Source organism: Heloderma suspectum, chromosome 6, assembly GCF_057233095.1.
Source record: "Heloderma suspectum isolate Gila_16-S chromosome 6, 16-S_ref, whole genome shotgun sequence".
In the NCBI taxonomy this organism is placed as follows: Eukaryota; Metazoa; Chordata; class Lepidosauria; order Squamata; family Helodermatidae; genus Heloderma; species Heloderma suspectum.
The window spans coordinates 129,594,641-129,615,424 of record NC_139463.1 but is presented as its reverse complement, the minus strand read 5'-3'; the positions used below and the strand labels follow the sequence as shown (position 1 = coordinate 129,615,424).

The 20,784-nt window shown below is 52.1% G+C and overlaps 1 protein-coding gene across 1 annotated transcript; it reads left to right on the top strand.

The window, feature by feature from the left end:
- The first annotated feature begins 11,416 nt into the window (after positions 1-11,416).
- LOC146343250 (uncharacterized) lies at positions 11,417-14,584 on the top strand. Its single transcript, XM_084808137.1, has 3 exons — positions 11,417-11,568; positions 12,997-14,318; positions 14,423-14,584. The coding sequence occupies exons 1-3, from the start codon at positions 11,417-11,419 to the stop codon at positions 14,509-14,511; spliced, it is 1,563 nt and encodes a 520-aa protein (XP_084664263.1). The 3' UTR covers positions 14,512-14,584.
- The last annotated feature ends 6,200 nt before the right edge of the window (positions 14,585-20,784 follow it).

Here is a 20,784-nt window from a genome sequence, read left to right as displayed (position 1 = left end):
CTCCTCATAGGGCTTTGTTTCCAGTCCCCTGATCATCCTTGTTGCCCTCCTCTGAACCCTCTCCAGTTTGTCTGCATCCTTCTTAAAGTGTGGTGCCCAGAACTGGACACAGTACTCCAGATGAGGCCTAACCAGTGCTGAGTAGAGGGGAACTAGTACTTCCCGGGATTTGGAAGCTATGCTTCTATGAATGCAGCCCAAAAGAGCATTTGCCTTTTTTGCAGCCATATCACCTTGTTGGCTCATATTCAGCTTGTGATCGACAACAATTCCAAGATCCTTCTCGCTTGTAGTGTTGTTGGGCCACGTATCCCCCATCTTGTAACAGTGCATTTGGTTTCTTTTTCCTAGGTGGAGAACTTGGCATTTATCCCTATTAAATTTCATTCTGTCATTTACTGCCCAGCACTCCAGCCTATCCAGATGTGATGTCCCCAACAGGTTTCAAAAATAGTATTTTTTAAAGGGCAGAAAAGTCCTGATCTATCTTCTTCTGATAGCAATTGCTAAAGGTTCACTCAGAGAACATTTATGTACCTAGCGCAGTTTTGCCTACTTTGACAGGACAGGAGCTTTCCAGGGGCTCAGCTAGAACTCTGCTCAACTCTACTGCCCTCCCCCTTAAAATCTCTGCAGCTGACCTAAAACACCCCCATTTCTTCCATTTTCTTGTTTCTCCCAGTGGTGGTATAGGCAGGATGAACGGGTCCAAAGAGCCCTCAGCGCCACCGGAGCCCCTGCCCTAAAACGGAATCATGCACACAGCACACACCTTCCCCTGGCGGTGCGGGCTGGGGTGCGGCACAAGGAAGCCTCAGGAGGCCCAGGGGCATTCCCACCTGCCCTTCTAAGCAGCAGCCAACCATTCCCAGATGCACCGCAGCACTCGGGTACGGCAGTTCTGACCTGTTTGTACGGCCAGTTCTCAAGGGTGGAACTACATCTGTTCCTCCAGGCCAGGGGTGGGCAGAAGGTGGATCCAGATCTAATGGTGGCTCTCTGGCTGATTTTCAGTAGTTCAGCCAGCTTTTATGAGTCTCAGCTGTCTAACAATAATGACAAAACTCCCCTCCCCCTGCAAAAGAAAACTCAGAGAAAATCCAGGAGTGGATCTTTATGTGAAAGGACATGTGAGCCTGGTTCTGGTTACTGATCACAAATTCCTGGGCTGAGTATGGGCTCAGAGGCACTCTCTTCCTTAGTTCATAGCATATGTCCACCCATCTGAGCCATTATTTTGCACCTGGTTCTGGTTGGCAGATCTCGGAGTTCCTATGAAAAGGCACTAGATCCCACAAGCCCGACATCTGCCTATTCCTGCGCCAGGCTTTGGCCTCAGGCCAGGAAACGGCCATGGCCACCTGCTGCCCTTTCCCTGGGCTGAGGAAGAATGCGGCCCTAGCGCAAGAAGGCAGCAATAAGGGCCAAACACTTGAGCCACTGAGAGGCACAGCGTTGCTAGCAGGGCCCACGGGGCCCACGCCCCAAATCTACTTCCCAGGGCCCTGAGGGTCCACTGATGCCAGCAGAAGAGTTCTTTCTTAGCTTCACTGCCAAGGAGGGGGCAACTTTCAAGGGTGGCTGCAGGCGCAGTGGTGCAGGGGAGGCAGGGCTTGGCAACCCTAGCCACCCCCTCAGAATTCCCTGTTCCCTCTGAGCTTAGCTGCAATCCTCACTGTAGCTGTGGGGGGAATGAATTTTCCAAGCCACAATATATTGTTCCATGTTGGAATGCAAAGTATCTGGGATGACTTGGTCTGGAATGGGCAATTGAGACCATTCACTTTACCAAAGACGGGCTCCTGGTGGAGATGAAAACTCCTAGGACTGGTTTGTTGATAAGGATCAACACAGCAGCCTGAAATTTTTGGACTGCCCTTGGAGACTGTCACACTTCTCGCCATCCCGCCATCATCACAGGCACGCCTGGTGGGAACGCGGGAGAGGGCCTTCTCGGCGGCTGCCCCAAGGCTCTGGAACTCCCTTCCCAGGGAGGCGAGAGTGGCACCCTCCTTGATATGTTTTCGCAGGCATGCAAAAACTTTTTTGTTCCAGCAGGCCTTTGGGGATAACTAGCCTGGACCTGGGAAAATGCGACGTATGGATACCATTTTTGTTGTTCTGGTTGTCTTTTAATGTTTTAATATCTTTACAATTTTAATATTGATGATTTAATTATATTTTTAACTTTTATACAGTTGTATTCATATTTCTATTTATAGGTTTTAATTGTAGCAGTTTTAGCGTTGTAAGGCCGCCTCGAGTCCCTGTATTGGGGAAAAGGCGGGATATAAACAAATACGATGATGGTGATGGTGATGGTGAGCCCCTTCTGGAGACTGTCACAATGAGCGCCTGCATTCCCAAATGTGCCACTACACCACTGTGTACGCGCGCGTGCGTGTGGTTCAATCCAGCCGGGTGTGCGGGCGTTTCTGTTGAAGGAGGAGGGGGGAGATATAACGAAGGAGCTTAGGGAAGGCTAATGGGCAATGTTGGGGCGCTAAGGGAGTGTGCCAGGGGGCTGTTTAAACGAGGAGGTACCCTTCCATGAGGGCTGAGTTGAGAGGGGGAAGCTTCCACAGAGTATCACATTTTGAAAACCTAAAATGTGTGTGAGTGAGTGAGTGAGTGAGTAGGTGAAAAAGATTTTAACACCCCTGCATTTTTTCTCAGACGTCCAATTGAAACATCCCTGCCTGACTCTCAGCTGCCCTGTTCTTGGATCCCGGTTGAAGGCTGTATATCTCACAAGGCTGCACAATCTTAGACGGGAGCATGGCTGTGGCCGTCACCGAGGGACCCTGCACTTCTGAATTTGCCACTACGCTACTGTGCAGGTGTGGAGGGAGGAGTTAACCCTACACTCCCCATGTCCTGGAAGACCCCCCCCCCAAATCCCCCTCCAGAATGTCAATTCAACTTATTAAAAATCTTCCATTGCTGCCCAATAAGAATGTTTTTCTGAGCTTATTGGCATGCAGGGGGGATTTCCAGGGGATCTCAGCTGGGAGGAATTAAACTCTCCCTTACTGCATGCGGTGGCCCCCAAATACCCCCCCCCCAGCTTGGCAATTAAGTTTGGAAAAAACCTTCCATTGGTGCTAATGGAAGCTTTTCTTCTGAGCATGGGGTGCAGTCAATTTTCCTCTAGGAGGGAAAGAGAGAAAAGTGGGGTGGGAGAAAGAAGTGGGTAGGGGCAGTAAGAAATTGCAAATTAACTGTAAAAAAAGAGGAACTACTAATTTGGGGTGATCTGGGCAGGGTACAAGTCAAATGAAGAATTTATGTGAGGCAATTTGGATGAGAAATTAATTGGCTGGCTTTGTCTTTTGTGAAATTTAAATAAATCCTAGTTAATTATTTCTGGATTTGCATATATAGATATAAATTACCAAATGTTATGCAGATTAGTATCCTGTGGGCTGGGGGCCCAAATCTCTGAAGTACATAGCAGTGGCCAGTGGCACAGCAGACTACTAGACGCTAGAGAATCCATGGAAATAGGGACCGTTTTACACATTAAGGGCAATGAAGCCATGGCAGGCAGAGGGTGAGCCCTAGAGCAAAGGTTTGTGGGTCCTGTCCTGTCCTGGTTTGCTGCTGCTCTCAGAAAGTACAATTCAAACTGGAATAAGGGTTCAGGAAATTATTTTTCTTTTCTTTTTCTTTCATTATAAGTGTTAAATGCTTGGGAAGCATTATCTGTTTCATACAGAGGGTAGAGGGGGTGAGGAAGACTTTTGCAGGGGGCTGGAGAGTTCCTGGGTCTTGATCCTCCCTGGGCTGCTCCCTCTGCACTCGAAAACTGAACACGTGATAACCCTGCATGTGTGGAGACACAATTAAGTACCCAATCTGGGTCCTGCCAGCTGCCTAGAAAGCTGGCAGTGAGTATGGAAATATAAAGCAGATTTACACGTGTCCCCCCACCCGTATCTTTTTTATCGGAACCTTAAAAAAAAAAGCTATTTTTCTCCCAGTAGGGAGATCTTGGGAGGCCCCCCAGGTGAAAGACGGCCCTTCAAATGGTATGGGGAGTGGGGGGATGGCTCAGCCCCACTCACCTACCCACACTGCTCTGTAAATCACGCTCCATCCCTTTAGACTGAGTGGGCAGCATTTGTTGGGAGACAAATTCTGCAAAACATGGCCCCTCCAGGAAATTCCTGACTTGTGTGGCAGATAATTTCCTCCTACAGAAAGTAGAGGAAGGAACTAGAGGATCGGCTATCCTTGACTTGATCCTAACCAACAGAGATGACTTAGTGGATAAAGTAGTAGTTACAGGAAATTTGGGGGAAAGTGACCATGTTGTACTTGAGTTCTTGGTTCTAAAGGAAGCAAAAGCTGAATGTAGCCAAACACGTACCCTGGATTTTAGGAAAGCTGATTTTACTAAACTCAGAACAATGATCAGTAAGGTCCCATGGCAAGCGATGCTAGCGAGAAAAGGAGTCCAAGATGGGTGGGAGCTTTTAAAAAAGGAAATTCCCAAGGCACAATCACAAGCAATTCCAACAAGAAGAAAAGGTGGAAGACAACAGAAGAAGCCAGTGTGGCTTCACAAAAAGCTTAGGGATGACCTGAAAACAAAAAAGGACACATATAGGAAGTGGAAGGAAGGACAAGCAACAAAGGAAGAGTACGGGCAGGTAGCACAGAATTGCAGGGATGGCGTCAGGAAGGCTAAAGCTGAGAACGAGCTGAGGTTAGCAAGGGATGCTAAACGCAACAAAAAAGCTTTCTTCAGCTACGTGCTTAGAAAAAGACAGAGGAAAGAAATGGTGGTTCAGCTACTAAATAAGGATGGCAAAATGATAACAGATGACAAAGAAAAGGCAAAGGTGCTCAATTCCTACTTTGGCTCAGTATTTTTCTCCCAAAAGAGGGTCTATGACCCCCCAGGCAAAGGTAAAGTACAGGCTGAAGGGGCAGGATTGCAGCTTGAGGTCGATAGGCATATGGTCAAGGAACCATAGAATCATAGAATAGTAGGGTTGGAAGGGGCCTACAAGGCCATCGAGTCCAACCCCCTGTTCAATGCAGGAATCCAAGTCAGAGCATCCCTGACAGATGGCTGTCCAGCCTCGTCTTGAACGCCTCCTTTGTGGGAGAGCCCACCACCTCCCTAGGTAATGGGTTCCATTGTTGTATTGCTCTGACAGTCAGGAAGTTTTTCCTGATGTTCAGCCGGAATCTGGCTTCCTGTCACTTGAGCCCATGATTCCGTGTCCTGCACTCTGGGATGATCGAGAAGAGATCCTGGCCTTCTTCTCTGTGACAACCTTTCAAGTACTTGAAGAGTGCTATCGTATCTCCCCTCAGTCTTCTCTTCTCAAGGATAAACATGCCCAGTTCCTTCAGTCTCTCCTCATACGGTCTTGTTTCCAGTCCCCTGATCATCTTTGTTGCCCTCCTCTGAACTCTCTTGCTGCGTGGGATCGAGACCCAAGTATGTCGCGAAGACCCATGGACTCGCCAGGTATGTTGTCTCCCAGGAGGACAGATTAGAGACGTGACTGAAAGGTTGCCTGTGCTCATAAAGCCCACTGACAGGTATCCCTTTCTTCTCATCCATGTGGGAACAAATGATACCGCCAAGCGGAGCTACGAAGAAATCACCTCAGACTTTGAAGCTTTGGGAAGGAAACTCAAGAACTTTGGGGCCCAGATAGTTTTCTCATCCATCCTTCCAGTAGTTAGAAGAGGGATAGAAAGGGAACGAAAAATACTCCGGGTGAATGACTGGCTACAAAGGTGGTGCCGACAAGAGAGATTTGGATTCTGGGACCACGGGCTATACTTCCTGGAAGATAGGCTGTTGGCTAGGGACGGGTTGCACCTCACAAAGGATGGGAAGAATGTGTTTGGCCACAGCATGAAGAACTTCATCAGGAGGGCTTTAAACTGAATCCTATGGGGAAGGGAGATGTAATGCTGGGGGTAACAATGGACGTAGGTGCATGCACTGCAACGGAGAGAACAGCTCTAATAGCGCCCAATAATAGTCTTTGGACACATGTAGGAAGAAAGCCAGACTATGAAGCACATGGTCTTCGATGTCTATATACTAATGCCGAGAGTATGGGAAACAAACAGAACGAACTTGAACTCTTAATACAAGAGGGAAATTATGACCTGATAGGTATAACTGAGACTTGGTGGGATGACTCTCAGGACTGGAATACAGCAATTGAAGGATATAACTTGTTCAAAAAGAACAGGAGGAACAGAAGGGGAGGTTGGGTTGCACTGTATGTGAAAAATACATATCTCTGCACAGAAATACAGGAGGAGGAGCTTGGTAGCCCCATCGAGAGCATCTGGGTTGAAATAAATGGAGCAAAGAATAAAAGGAACCTGGTGGTTGGAGTCTACTACCGGCCACCCAATCAAAGAGAAGACGAGGATGAAACTTTTGAAAAGCAAATAGCCAATGTTTTAAGAAAGCATGATATAGTAGTAATGGGGGACTTCAATTTCCCCGATATTTGTTGGCAGGCAAATTCTGCAAAACATGGCCCCTCCAGGAAATTCCTGACTTGTGTGGCGGATAACTTCCTCCTACAGAAAGTAGAGGAAGGAACTAGAGGATCGGCTATCCTTGACTTGATCCTAACCAACAGAGATGACTTAGTGGATCAAGTAGCAGTTACAGAAACTCTGGGGGAAAGCGACCATGTTGCACTTGAGTTCTTGGTTCTAAGGGAAGCAAAAGCTGAGTGTAGTCAAACGCGTACCCTGGATTTTAGGAAAGCTGATTTTAATAAACTCAGAACAATGATCAGTAAGGTCCCATGGCAAGCAACGCTAACGAGAAAAGGAGTCGAAGATGGATGGGAGCTTTTAAAAAAGGAAATTCTCAAGGCACAATCACAAACAATTCCAACAAGAAGAAAAGGTGGAAGACAACAGAAGAAGCCAATGTGGCTTCACAAAAAGCTTAGGGATGACCTGAAGACAAAAAAGGACACATATAGGAAGTGGAAAGAAGGCCAAGCAACAAAGGAAGAGTACAGGCAGGTAGCACAGAATTGCAGGGATGGCGTCAGGAAAGCTAAAGCTGAGGTTAACGAGGGATGCTAAAAAGAACAAAAAGGCTTTCTTCAGCTACGTGCACAGTAAAAGACAGAGGAAAGAAATGGTGGTTCAGCTATTAAATAAGGATGGCAAAACGATAACAGATGACAAAGAAAAGGCAGAGGTGCTCAATTCCTACTTTGGCTCAGTCTTCTCCCAAAAGAGGGTCTATGACCCCCCTGGCAAAGGCGAAGTACAGGCTGAAGGGGCAGGATTGCAGCTTGAGATCGATAGGCAAATGGTCAAGGAACACCTAATTCCTTTGAATGAGTTCAACTCTCCAGGGCCAGACGATCAATGCCGTGATTACTCGAAGCCAACATGGATTTGTCAAAAACAAGTCCTGCCAGACAAATCCGATCTCATTTTTTGATCAAGTAACCTCCCTTGACACAAAATGGGGCAGGATAGCTAATACTTTGGAAGACAAAAACAAAATTCAAAGTGATCTGGATAGACTGGAGCGCTGGGCAGAAAATAACAGAATGACATTGAATAGGGACAAATGCCAAGTTCTGCACCTAGGAAAAAGAAACCAAATGCACAGTTACAAGATGGGGGATACTTGGCTCAACCACACTACAAGCGAGATGGATCTTGGCATTGTTGTCGATCAGAAGCTGAATATGAGCCAACAATGTGATGTGGCTGCAAAAAAGGCCAATGCTCTTTTGGGCTGCATTAATAGAAGCATCGCTTCCAAATCCCGGGAAGTACTAGTTCCCCTCTACTCAGCACTGGTTAGGCCTCATCTGGAGTACTGTGTCCTGTTCTGGGCACCACACTTTAAGAAGGATGCAGACAAACTGGAGAGGGTTCAGAGGAGCGCAACAAAGATGATCAAGGGACTGGAAACAAAGCCCTATGAAGAGAGACTGAAAGAACTGGGCATGTTTAGCCTTGAGAAGAGAAGACTGAGGGGAGATATGATAGCGCTCTTCAAGTACTTGAAAGGTTGTCACAGAGAGGAAGGCCAGGATCTCTTCTCAATCATCCCAGTGTGCAGGACATGGAATAATGGGCTCAAGTGACAGGAAGCCAGATTCCGGCTGAACATCAGGAAAAATTTCCTGACTGTTAGAGCAATATGACAACGCAATTCCCTAGGGAAGTAATGGGTTCTCCCACGCTGGAGGCGTTCAAGACGAGGGTGGACAGCCATCTGCCAGGGATGCTCTGACCTGGATTCCTGGATTCGATGGCCTTGCAGGCCCCTTCCAGCCCCACTATTCTATGATTCTATGACGTGGCACGCAGCTGTGCTGCCATCATGTTCAGTTTGGCCCTGTGGGACAGCGAGACGCTTCCCTCCCTCACGCGCAGCCCTAGAGCCCAGCGGGGTGGCCCCAGGAAGCCGACTGGAGAGCTCAAGACAGACAAGAGGGAGCCTCTTGGCCCAGGCAGGGCTGGAGCGTGGAACTTGCTTCCACCAGCTGTAGTGCAGCCCACCCACTTGGAGGGCTTTAAATGGGGGTGATAGACATTCGTGGAGGAGGAGAAGGCGATCTGTGTGCTACGTCCAGCACACCGATTGCTGGGGAGCACAAGTGTGCTCGTGGCCCCTGTCCTGCTTGTGGGCTTCCCATGGGGCGCCAGCTTGGCCATGGTGGGAACAGAAGGCTGGACTGCACAAGACTTGGGTCCAATCTGGCATCAAGGCTCCTCTGATGTTCTCATGAGAGAATGTTGGTTACTCATTGAGGAGGGGCTGGAAGTCTGCATCTACTCTGGAGGGCTTTGTTATTAGTGCTGGACGTATTCTGTGGCCAGCAGTGCTGTCGGGGCAGAACTCTAGGGCAGGGTCCCGGGCCCCACTTGGCAGAATGAGCGGGGGGCAGTCGCAGCAGCAACAGCTGGGCTGACTACATTTTGAACTCAGTGGAGTCATGCACCCAGCCACCCAAAGAGCCCCCCTGCCCCTGCCCCCGCCCCAGCCATTACACCTGGGGCCTGAAACTACCCAGCTGGCTGTGGTAGGGCTGTGTACTCTGGGGCTGAGCCCACGCACCCCAGTGTGGAGCATGTGCTGCCTTGAGGGGCTCTTCGGTGGCTCCATCCCCGCCACTCTTTCCTGTCCTCTGAAGTGCCCACCACAACCCTGGTTGCCCTGGCAGAGAGTGCCCACTCCACCCCCACAGGGAAGGGTTCCCCCTCCCCAAATACTTACGCCCCATGGAGATCTCTGCCAGAATCAGGCCCACGCAGAGGCACATTGTCCGGAGGGTCACCCCCATTCTCCTGTCATTGGGGCGCATGGAGAGGGAGCACAGGGGCCACTGGAGAAGTTGAGGCGCAGGTGTCAAGGTATTTCCAGTCAGAGAGCAAACACAGGCTCTCGCTGCGATCCGCACCGGGGCTGGATTGAAGCACGGAGCTCTGGACAGAGATTTCCAGGGGGAGGAGGGAGGAGGAGGTGCCCAGCAGCAGTGCCGACCTGTCCCTCCGGAGGATGCTGAGGCAAACCGGGCGGGATCTGCCACTCCACAGGCAGCCACCCAAGCGGGTGCCCCAGAGAGGGGCCACTCGGGAAGTGGTGGGCCACTCGAGCACAGGGGGAGGGGGCAGTGGAGAAAAGGGGCCCGGAGGCGGGGGGGCAGTTGTTCCCGACAGGCATGTGCCAAGTGCGCTGCTCAGCCCGCCCAGTGCAAACAACGTTGACAAAGGACCTTGGGCAAATATTTGCACGGAAAAGTTGTGAGCCTCGCTGGGCACCTCCCGAGAGAGGAGGAGGAAAGGAGAAGGGCACAGGGTGTGGGGAGATTACAGAGAATGAGCCGAGAGCATGTCGGGCCCTGAGGCGAGGCCTCAAAAGTCCAGTGATGCATTTGGGGTGACCCACTTGAGTCTTTCTGGTTTCATAACTTTGACAACGGGGAACAGCAGCCAGAGCCCCTCCTGCAGCCCCTGCCACAACTACCCTGCGCAAATGCTGCGGGGCCCTGCACTGCGGTTGCCGAAGCACCTCTCGCCTGGCACTGGAGAAAGGTGGGGATGCAAAGGGGGCACACAGGGAGGCCCCCCGGAGCCCTACAGGGCAAAGACCCGCCTGAGCTCCAGCTCCCAGGTTTTTATTGTGAATTTTAACAAAACAAAACAAGCATGCGAACAAAAAGCAGAAAGCAAACAAAAAGCAGAAAAAAATGAAAATATAACAACGTATTCTAAAATCCTCAGTTTCAAATATTACAATATTCTAGGAAGAAAACAAAAGACGGGAAGAAAAAAAAGGGTTATACATAAACTTCAGTAAAAGCAGACCAGATATCCAGATAAAAGTTCATCTGCAAGTTACGCCTATATACCGCTTTCAAATGTTGCTAGGGTTGCCAAGCCTTCAGTCCATTGCATTACAGGCGGTGAGCTTTTATCCTTCCAGTATCGTAGTTTCAGTCTTTTAGCAACCAAAAGGGTGCAAAAGATCCATTTACGCTGACCGTGTGTTACATTCCAAGAAGCAAGTAAGGAATTTGAAAGAACATTTACACCAGTAAATATTACAGCGCTTTCCTGGGCAGGCCCTGCTGATGTTTGCTGGAGCTCAGGCGCTGGTTTGCTCTGCACAGCTCCTTCCCAGAAGCACTCGGGAGCCCTGCGCTGGAATGCTCGCCATTCTCAAAGCCCACGAAACGGGTGCTCCAGCAACCGCAGCGCAGCTCCCTCCTCCCACCCCCCCCCCAGTGCCTGCACACAAGAGTTGTGAGCATCATAGGTGGGTCCCAGGAGGAGGCCTTGCTGCTGTTCCCCATTTCTGCATCTAGATATTAATATATAAATTTTGACCCCTAAATATTATCTGTGGCGTGCTATGGTCCATGGGGTCACAAAGAGGCGGACACGACTGAACGACTGAACAACAACAACAAATATTATGTGATAGAGTTCTGAATAGTCCCAAATTAAAGCTCCCAGTGCCTAGATTTGCAGAAAAATAATTGCGCCCCTGAAAATAAATTGACAGCTTCACAATTAATTGTTAAAACCTATAATAATTTGGGAGACCTTTTTCCTGTTGAGGTCCACATTACCTCAGTCAAAACCTGTCCAGGGTTTTCCCCGAGCACATTCCAGCAGTGAGTGGGGCCAGAGCCAAAGTGGGTGGAGCTACAGAGGTGACTCTTAATTTTGCCCAGCACCCTACGGGGGGGGGGGAGGTATTTGCATCCAGGTGCTCTCCTTCCCCAGTGTGCCTGAGCCCCCCTGACAGTTGGAAGGAATCAATCGTTGCAATTGGAGTAAATAATATTGGTAACTTGGAGTGGGGCCAGTGAAGGGGTGTGGACTCGGGAGAGCTTGCAGGTCTGGATCAGGCAGCGTGGAGGTCCACATTCGACCCATGGGCCAGAGGTCCCGCATCCCCAACTATACTGCATGCTGTGGGATGTATGGTAGGGGTGGGAAACCACTGTCAGTCCATGGGCCAAATCCCATTTCGGAGGAGCTTTCCAGGGCCGCATTCCAGCAGTGGGCAGAGCCAAAAGCACAGGGGTGGGCCCAAAGGACGAAAAACACCAGCCCACTGCAGCTTAAGGCTCTGAACTGCAGGGCACCAAGCCTGAGAAGCACTGTGGCCTTTTAGAATGGGGAGAAAAGCCCACAAAAGCCAGAAACCACCAGTCGGTGGTCAGGGGAAAGGGCATGTGGTCGTCTGCAGAATCCTGAGGGGCTGGACCGGATCCCAAGTGGGCTGGATTTGGCCCCTGGGTCTGAGATTCTGCATCCCTGATGTGTGCAGTCCCCAGTGCCTCGGGTTGTCCCTATCTAGGGAGAATGCATGGTGCATCTCCTTCAGAAGCAGAAAGGTATTTTCTTAGTTTCCTACACTACACGTTGGTGCCTCCAGTTACGAAGATATCAGAACATATAATGGGGCACTATATGATACTTTTAAAGAAGCACCTCAAGCACGTAATGTACTGACTGAAGATGCGTAATGGCAAAAATGTTTAGAGACAAATAAATAATGGTGAAATCGACACTGAGTACTTGAATTAGCACTTTGAATTCTTTACATGCACTTCCGTTATGAAATCTTTCACCGCATGATATATATTAAAATATGAAGCAATTCCTTTACCAATCAATATCTTGAGTTCCACATGGATGATTTACATATTTCTTAAAATAATTAGCACATTTAGCACAGAGATTCAGTGAAAAATACCTAAAATCACCTTTTGGTCTAATTTAATCAAAATAATTGGAAAAATGTGCTTTCCTATTATATATAACTCTAAAACCATGGGCCATGATTTTCATTTTTGTTTATTTTGAAAAAGCTTTCAAAACTCAGCAACTTTCTCACTTACTTTACTAGTCTATCTCTAACAGTTTTAATACAAATACAAAGTTGTGAAATCTCAAGATTGGGCAAAACAGCTGATTAATGAAGTTACTAGGTTGCAAAATTTTTCGCAATGGGTACATCTCATTATTATTGTTTTCTTCTTCTTCTTCGTGATCATCTTCATCAACTTAATTCCTCAGGCAAGGTGTGTGCTTTCCCGTGCAGTCTGGCCCATGAAAGAACTCCAGTTGAAATAGACTTGTAAGGTTCTCAGAGAGAAGGGTTTGAGAGCCAGTGTGGTGCAGTGGCGAGAGCGCTGGACTGGGGCTCGTTAGACCGGGCTTCTAGTCCCACCTGGCCACGAGTCACCAGGTGGCACACCCGAAGCACGGCGGGGCGGGGGCCCGGCCCCGAGAGAGGCACGCCAGGTCGGCTCACACCCCTCTCCATGCAGGTTACTGTGCTGCGTGTACGCGACTGGGAGGGTGTAAATGATGTCGCACACTGCGTGCTGTACGCCCGTGTGTCCATTTCTCTGATTACATTTCTGGGCCCCGGGAAAGGGAGAAGAAAGGCAGCTCCGAGCCAAGGCGGTCTCGTAAATCTCTCATGCCCTCTTGACACCGGAGGGGAAATCGGCGGCACGCCCCGGCAGTGCTGCGGGCGCCCGGCGCGGCCCCGGCCGGCTTGCCCGTGTGCCAGGCGCAGGCGCGCGGGGGCTCCGCCCTCGCTCCCGACGAGCCGCTCGACGTCCGGCCGCCGGCCTGGGCGCGTTGCTGCGGGCGTCGCGCGGCCAGGCGGCCAGCCAGGGCCGCGCGCGCAGCCGGGCGCTGCTCGCCTAGGCGGAGCAGCGCGAGGGCCGCGACGGGCCCCCTCCGGCGAGGCTGCTCAGCAGCGCGCGGCCTCCGCCAGCGCTCCGCCTCGGGCGCCTCCCCCCGCCGCGCAGCGGAGGCGCCCCGGCAGCAGCCTCGACGCGAGGGCGCCGGGGCAGCGCGGCCGGGCGCCGTGTCGAGGAGGAGGGCTGCGCGAGGCCTCCGGCGTGTCGCCGAGGAGCGCGGGGGCGCGCGTGCAGCTCTGCGCGCGGGCGCGCCGCTCCTACCGCCCGGCAGCCGAAGCTCTCCGGGGGCCGCCGCGCGCCCAGCCCCACCCCGCGGCCCGCCTAGGCGCGCCCGCCTCCTCCCCGTCGAGAGCCCGCCGCGGGAACTCGCCCAGGAGCGCGGGCCGCCAGCCAAGGCCGCGGGCCCGGGGGACTGGCCGGAGGCGCGCCGTGCCCAGCCCCGCTCCGAGGGCGCTCGCCGGCCGGCCTGCCCCGCCGGGCTGGCGGGCGTCTCCCGACGCCGCGGGGTGGCAGCCGGCTCTGCCTTGTGTCACCCGCTGAGCGCCGCGGCTGGGCCTGGCGCCGCGCCGGCGCGCCCTCCTCAGGGCCGCCCAGGGCCGCGTTCGGGAAGAGCCGCCTTGCTGCTTTCCGAAGCCCTCGCCGCTCCCTCCGCGGGCTTCACCGCGCATCTTCACGCGCAGCCCCGCTGGCGACCCAGGAGGCCGCCGCCGCCCGAGCCGGGTCCCTCGGGCAGGCTGCACGCCTGGCGCGAGGGTGGGGGGCGGAACTCGCCCTGCGGGTCGGGCCCCTGGCCGGGCGCGGCTCGCCCGCAGCAGAAGGGGCCCGCCGCCCGCGGAGCCCCTCTCGCCCCAGAGCTGGGCTGCATGGGGCGGCGGCCGGGGAAGGGGCGGCGCCGCGGGCTGGCCTTGCCTCCGCAGCACGTCTCCGCAGCCGCGTGGGGCAGCCCCGCGGCCGCCCGGCCAGGCCACCCCGGCCCGCCACCCGGCAGGCGGCGGAGGAGCCCTGGGCTGGGGGTGCTCAGCATAGCAGGCTTGGCCGAAGCGGGGAGGCCGCGCTCAGGAAGGCGGGCGGCCCGGGCCTCTCCCCAGACCGCTGCGCGGGGCGCTTGGCAAGGTCTGGATTCTAGTTGGCTTGGGGGGATCATAGAATCATGGGGGGAGGGGCCTGCAAGGCCATCGAGTTCTGAGTTTATTAAAATTGGCTTTCCTAAAATCCAGGGAACAAGTTTGGCTACACTCGGCTTTTGCTTCCCTTAGAACCAAGAACTCAAGTACAACATGGTCGCTTTCCCCCAGAGTTCCCGTAACTGCTACTTTACCAGTAAGTCATCTCTGTTGGTTAGGAGCAAGTGAAGGATAGTTCCTCTAGTTCCTTCCTCTACTTTCTGTAGGTGGAAAGTATCAGCAACACAAGTCAGGAATCTCTTGGAGGGGCCATGTTTTGCAAAATTTGTCTCCCAACAAATAATGGGGAATTTGAAGTCCACCATTACTACTACATCATACTTCCTTGAAACATTGGCTATTTGTTTTTAAAAGGTGTCATCCTCGTCTTCTCCTTGGTTGGGTGGCCAGTAGTAGACTCCGACCACCAGGTTCCTTTTATTCTTTGCTCCATTTATTTTGATCCAGGTGCTCTCGATGGGGCTACCAAGCTCCTCCTCCTGTATTTCTGTGCAGAGACATGTATTTTTCACATACAGTGCAACCCCACCTCCCTTTCTGTTCCTCCTGTTCTTTTTGAACAAGTTATCATAGAATCATAGAATAGTAGGGTTGGAAGGGGCCTACAAGGCCATCGAGTCCAACCCCCTGCTCAATGCAGGAATCCAAGTCAGAGCATCCCTGACAAATGGCTGTCCAGCCTCGTCTTGAAGGCCTCCAGTGTGGGAGAGCCCACCACCTCCCCAGGTAATTGGCTCCATTGTCGTATTGCTCTAACAGTCAGGACGTTTTTCCTGATGTTCAGCCGGAATCTGGCTTCCTGTCACTTGAGCCCATGATTCCGTGTCCTGCACTCTGGGATGATCAAGAAGAGATCCTGGCCTTCTTCTCCGTGACAACCTTTCAAGTACTTGAAGAGCGCTATCATATCTCCCTTCAGTCTTCTCTTCTCCAGGCTAAACATGCCCAGTTCTTTCAGTCTCTCTTCATAGGGCTTTGTTTCCCATCCCCTGATCATCTTTGTTGCCCTCCTCTGAACCCTCTCCAGTTTGTCTGCATCCTTCTTAAAGTGTGGTGCCCAGAACTGGACACAGTACTCCAGATGAGGCCTAACCAGGGCTGAGTAGAGGGGAACTAGTACTTCCCGGGATTTGGAAGCGATGCTTCTATGAATGCAGCCCAAAAAAGCATTGGCCTTTTTTGCAGCCACATCACATTGTTGGCTCATATTCAGCTTGTGATCGACAACAATTCCAAGATCCTTCTCGCTTGTAGTGTTGTTGAGCCACGTATCCCCCATCTTGTAACTGTGCATTTGGTTTCTTTTTCCTAGGTGCAGAACTTGGCATTGATCCCTATTCAATATCATTCTGTTGTTTTCTGCCCAGCGCTCCAGTCTATCCAGATCACTTTGAATTTTGTTTCTGTCTTCCAAAGTATTAGCTATCCCGCCCCATTTTGTGTCCTCTGCACATTTGATCAGCATTCCCTGCACCTCCTCCTCCAAGTCATTAATAAAAATGCTGAAGAGCACTGGGCCCAGCACTGAGCCCTGCGGTACCCTGCTCATTACGTCTCCCCATTTTGAGAAGATCCCACTGATAAGCACCCTTTGAGTCCGATTCTGTAGCCAACTGTGGATCCACCGGATCGTTGTTTCATCTAGCCCACTTTGAGCTAGTTTGCTCATCAGGAGATCATGGGGCACTTTGTCGAAAGCTTTGCTGAAGTCGAGGTATATGATGTCTACAGCATTCCCACGGTCCACAAGGGAGGTAACTTGATCAAAAAACGAGATCAGATTTGTCTGGCAGGACTTGTTTTTGACAAATCCATGTTGGCTTCGAGTAATCACGGCATTGTTTTCAAGGTGCTTCCAGATGGATTGCTTCCAAGATCTGGCGCGTCTGGGACAGACGTGTCTTTACTGGTGCAGCTTGTCAGGAGATGCGGACTGACAGCTGACTGTGCTGGGCGATTCCCTTCAGGGTGACGTTCCAAACAGGTTTTACTTGACTCCCAATTGTTTATTTAAGGCCCTTCTGAATGGTCACAGTCCATTGCAGAGTGAGGCAAGAAGCAAACTCCTCTGACGCTGTTCCCAAGGCCCTCCTACGGCGGCAACACCCAATGCCCGGTGCAGCGTCTCGGGCCCATAACAGTCCGTTCTCCGCCATTCTGAGCTAAGGGGGTTGGGGCCAAGCAGGAGTGCCACTTTTTCTGAGATGGCAGAGTTGGTGGGCTGGGGGAGAAGCCAGGCCACCTTCATTTGCTCCCCCCGCACCGCCAGGTCTCACACTCCTCCAGAAGGCTCACCTTTCCCCTAGAGGTCCCGGGGGTCCTGGCTGAGCCTCCTGCCCCCCCCTCACTAGGCCCCATATAGTAGCAGTATATATGCATAACAAGATCCATTATCTCAATAGCCTTTACAACAGCCTGTAAGGCAGGCCAGTTCTGTTTTCCCCACACTGCAGGCTGAGAGTGCAGCTGGTCTGTGGGCTCCTGATCAGTATGTGGCAGAAGAGGGATGTGCACCAGGCCTCCCGAGCCATTGCTCAGGCCCCACGAGGGTCCCAGGAAGCCCTAGACAAGAGGGCCAACCCCGCAACCGCCCCCCCGGCAACCTCACAGACCCCGTTGCAGAGGCCACCATCCATTGCAATGAGCAGCCCCTCCACTGGCGTGCCTGAACAACGTGGAAGCCTGAAGCATCTGGCGGGGGATTTGCTACTCCAACCTCCGATTCTGTGGGAGTGCAGAGGGAAGCACCGACCACACACCCCAGCCGCTGCCACTCCCGATGGGGGCCCTCTTTTACGGCCTCATAACTTTCCACCCTCCATGCCATAGAACAATAACTACCAAGAGGACAATTACACTGACTACATAAAGCAAGGCTGGGAGCCGCCCCGAGCCAGGCAGGGCCAGGTGAGGATAGGCCAGGGGCAGAGAGGCGGGAGGACGCCTGGTCCTCCGAGGCCAGAGTGGTGTCTGAGGGGAAGCCAGGGCCCTGGGGGAGTCCCCCAAAGGGGATGGAGGCTTTGGGCTGGAACACCACGGGGCCCCCCGGGTTCTTAAGCAGGAGGGGCGTCTGGGGAGGGTGAGGAGCCAGGACTCCCAGGCGCTCTAGCCAGGAGCCCAGGCCTAGAGAGCCAGAGCGGGGGCAGAGATGGCGCTCGTTAGCCAGAAGGACTGGTCAGGGAGGAAAGATGGGGCTTCTGGGTCCTCCGGGGGGGGGGGGAGGATGCCAAGGGCCCCTTCAAAGAGATCCAAGCCTATGGTTAGAGTAGGGAAAGCAGATGGCCAGGACAGACTTGGGTGGGTGGGCTAATGGATTGGAAACTAGTGTTGGGAGGGGGGACTAGGACTCCTGGATCCTCTGGAAAGTTGGTGGGGCTTGCAGAGAGGGAGGGGCCATGAGCCAATGTTCCCTGGGCAGGGAGTGGCGCTCAGGCAGGGAGGGTGGTTTCCATTCCTAAGAGGGTTGCTGAGTCATCTCGTGACCTCAAGCCGTGGCCTTTCCCTAGTAACGGACGCTTCGTTTGCACACAAATTGAGTGTGCGTCTGTTTGCCTCCCCTCCCTCTGCCCTTCCAGGATCCTTAGCCTGGCCCGGGGGCAGGAAGCCAGCGGCTGGGCTCCTTGAACAGAAGGAAGGGCCCCACTTGGGTTCAGCAGGCAGGTGACGTGTGGGGCCAGGAAGTGGGGCTCGGGGAGACCAGTCTGCATTGTGCTTCCAAGCTCTCCAAGGGGGAAGAGTTGTAGGTTTGTTTTCTAGGGAGTCTCTGGGAATGGATCCTCTCTGGGGTGGGGGATACAAAGGCCCAGGGTCCCTGGGTTTTGCATCTGTGGCCACAGTCCCACAAACACTGGTTTCCATTGCGCAAACCCTTCATTTTATTTATTTATTTATTACATTTATATCCCGCCATTTTTCCTCTTTAAGAAACCCAAGGCGGCGTACATTATCCTCCTTCTCTCCATTTTATCCTCACAACAACAACCCTGTGAGGTAGGTTGGGCTCAGAGTCTGTGACTGGCCCAAAGTCACCCAGTGAGCTTCCATGGCCGCGTGGGGACTAGAACCTGGATCTCCCAGCTCCCAGTCCAACACTCTCGCCACTACACCACACTGGCTTGAATTCCTGCCCTGTTCCCCCTGTGAGTTAAAGGAAGGAGCAGAACAGAGCTAAAGACTCCACTCCTGAATGTCCATAAAGCAGAGGTTTATGACTTTTCTCCTGGGACAGGCAGAGAAAGAGATGGAGGGGAGATTAATCACATGTGGGTGAAATGCACACAGGATTCACAGATTCCCACATGAAGGCTCAGGTCTCCACCACCCCCTGGGGGGGCACAGGAAGTGGCTTCCAAAGAGGGACACAGCATGTGGTGCCACGGCTGGCCTGGCTTCCCAAGAGCGTCCCCCTGACATGCTTCTGCAGGCAGCCTTTCTATAGAGGACTGCTCAGTTCTTTGGGACACTGGAGATCAGCTGCCCTTCATCTTCATGTGCACTGGGTGGTTTATGCAACACCTTTTGATAAAAACAATGTGTGGTCTGTATAAAACCACCAGACAAAGCCACAGACGAAATGAGGTTTTTTCCTGATGCCAAAAGGACAAGAGAGGGGGGCAGGCAGACCTCTGTGAGGGCAAAGCCCCTTTACCCTGGCCATCCCCCCCCCCTCACTCCTCACCTCCGGAGGATGGAAGACCTGAAGGGGAGCAGTGGCAAGGGACCTGAGCATCCAGACAGGTTGATCTGGATGGGGCGTTCTGTTCGGTGTGCTCAAGGCAGGGCTAGCAGGGTATTCCACTTCAGAGCCATTCCTCGGTGCCCACTTCACGTATCCCATCACCCTCACACACTCGCTGAAAGCAGAAGGGCCCCCAGCCACCCCTCCCCACATTTCAGAGATCCCCAGTTAGCTTTTGTGCCCCTTCGAGCTCTTGGCAGAATGCTCAATGTGCAGAAAGGAGGTGCAGCCGCCTGAACCAGCCCCTAACGTGGCCTGACTACTTTTATTTATTGCATTTAACAAATGCTGAGCCTAGCTTCCAGGGTTGTTGTTGTTCAGTCGTTCAGTCGTGTCCAACTCTTCGTGACCCCATGGACCATAGCACGCCAGGCCTTCCTGTCCTGCGCTCTCTCCCGGAGCGTGCTCAAGTTCATATTCATTGCATCCGTGATGCTATCTAGCCATCTCATCCTCTGCCGTCCCCTTCTCCTTTTGCCTTCAGTCTTTCCCAGCATCAGTGTCTTTTCCAGGGAGTTTTCTCTTCGCATTAGGTGGCCAAAATATTGGAGCTTCAGCTTCAGCATCTGTCCTTCCAATGAGCACTCAGGGTTGATTTCCTTTAGGATGGACTGATTTGACCTCCTTGCAGTCCAGGGGACTCGTAGGAGTCTTCTCCAGCACCACAGTTCGAAAGCATCAATTCTTCGGCGCTCAGCCTTCCTTATAGTCCAGCTCTCACAGCCATACATTACTACTGGGAAAACCATAGCTTTGATTATGCGGACCTTTGTCGGCAAGGTGATGTCTCTGCTTCTTACTATGCTGTCTAGGTTGGCCATAGCTTTCCTCCCAAGGAGCAAGCGTCTTTTAATTTCATGGCTACAGTCACCGTCTGCGGTGATCTTGGAGCCCAAGAAAGTAAAATCTGTCACAGCTTCCATTTCTTCCCCTTCTATATGCCAGCAAGTGATGGGGCCAGATGCCATGATCTTAGTTTTTTTAATGTGGAGTTTCAAACCAGCTTTTGCACTCTCCTCTTTCACCCTCAACAAGAGGCTCTTTAGATCCTCTTCGCTTTCTGCCATTAGGGTGGTATCGTCTGCATATCGGAGGTTGTTGATAATTCTCCCAGCATTCTTAATTCCGACCTTTGATTCATCCAACCCGGCATTTCTCATGATGTACTCTGCATATAAGTTAAATAAGCAGGGTGACAATATGCAGCCTTGTCGTACTCCTTTCCCAATTTTGAACCACTCGGTTGTTCCATGTCTGGTTCTTACTGTTGCTTCTTGACCCTCGTACAGGTTTCTCAGGAGACAGGTAAGGTGGTCTGGTACTCCCATCACTTTAAGAATTTGCCACAGTTTGTTGTGATCCACACAATCAAAGGCTTTAGCGTAGTCAATGAAGCAGAAATAGACGTTTTTCTGGAATTCTCTTGCTTTCTCCATGATGCAGCGAATGTTGGCGATTTGATCTCTAGTTCCTCTGCCTCTTCGAAACCCAGCTTGTACTTCCGGTAGTTCTCGGTTCGCATACTGCTGAAGCCTAGCTTGTAGGATTTTGAGCATCACCTTGCTGGCATGTGAAATGAGCGCAATGGTGCGGTAGTTTGAACACTCTTTGGCGTTGCCCTTCTTTGGAATTGGAATGTAAACTGACCTTTTCCAGT

What these genes read in the sequence shown, in the direction of transcription:
- LOC146343250 (XM_084808137.1), top strand. Translation starts at nt 11,417, where the DNA reads ATGGGCCAGAGGTCCCGCATCCCCAACTATACTGCATGCTGTGGGATG. An exon ending in GCAGAGCCAAAAGCACAGGG is followed by an intron (nt 11,569 to 12,996) that starts GTGGGCCCAAAG and finishes TTGACACCGGAG; the next exon opens with GGGAAATCGGCGGCACGCCC. An exon ending in TGCGCGGGGCGCTTGGCAAG is followed by an intron (nt 14,319 to 14,422) that starts GTCTGGATTCTA and finishes CCTAAAATCCAG; the next exon opens with GGAACAAGTTTGGCTACACT.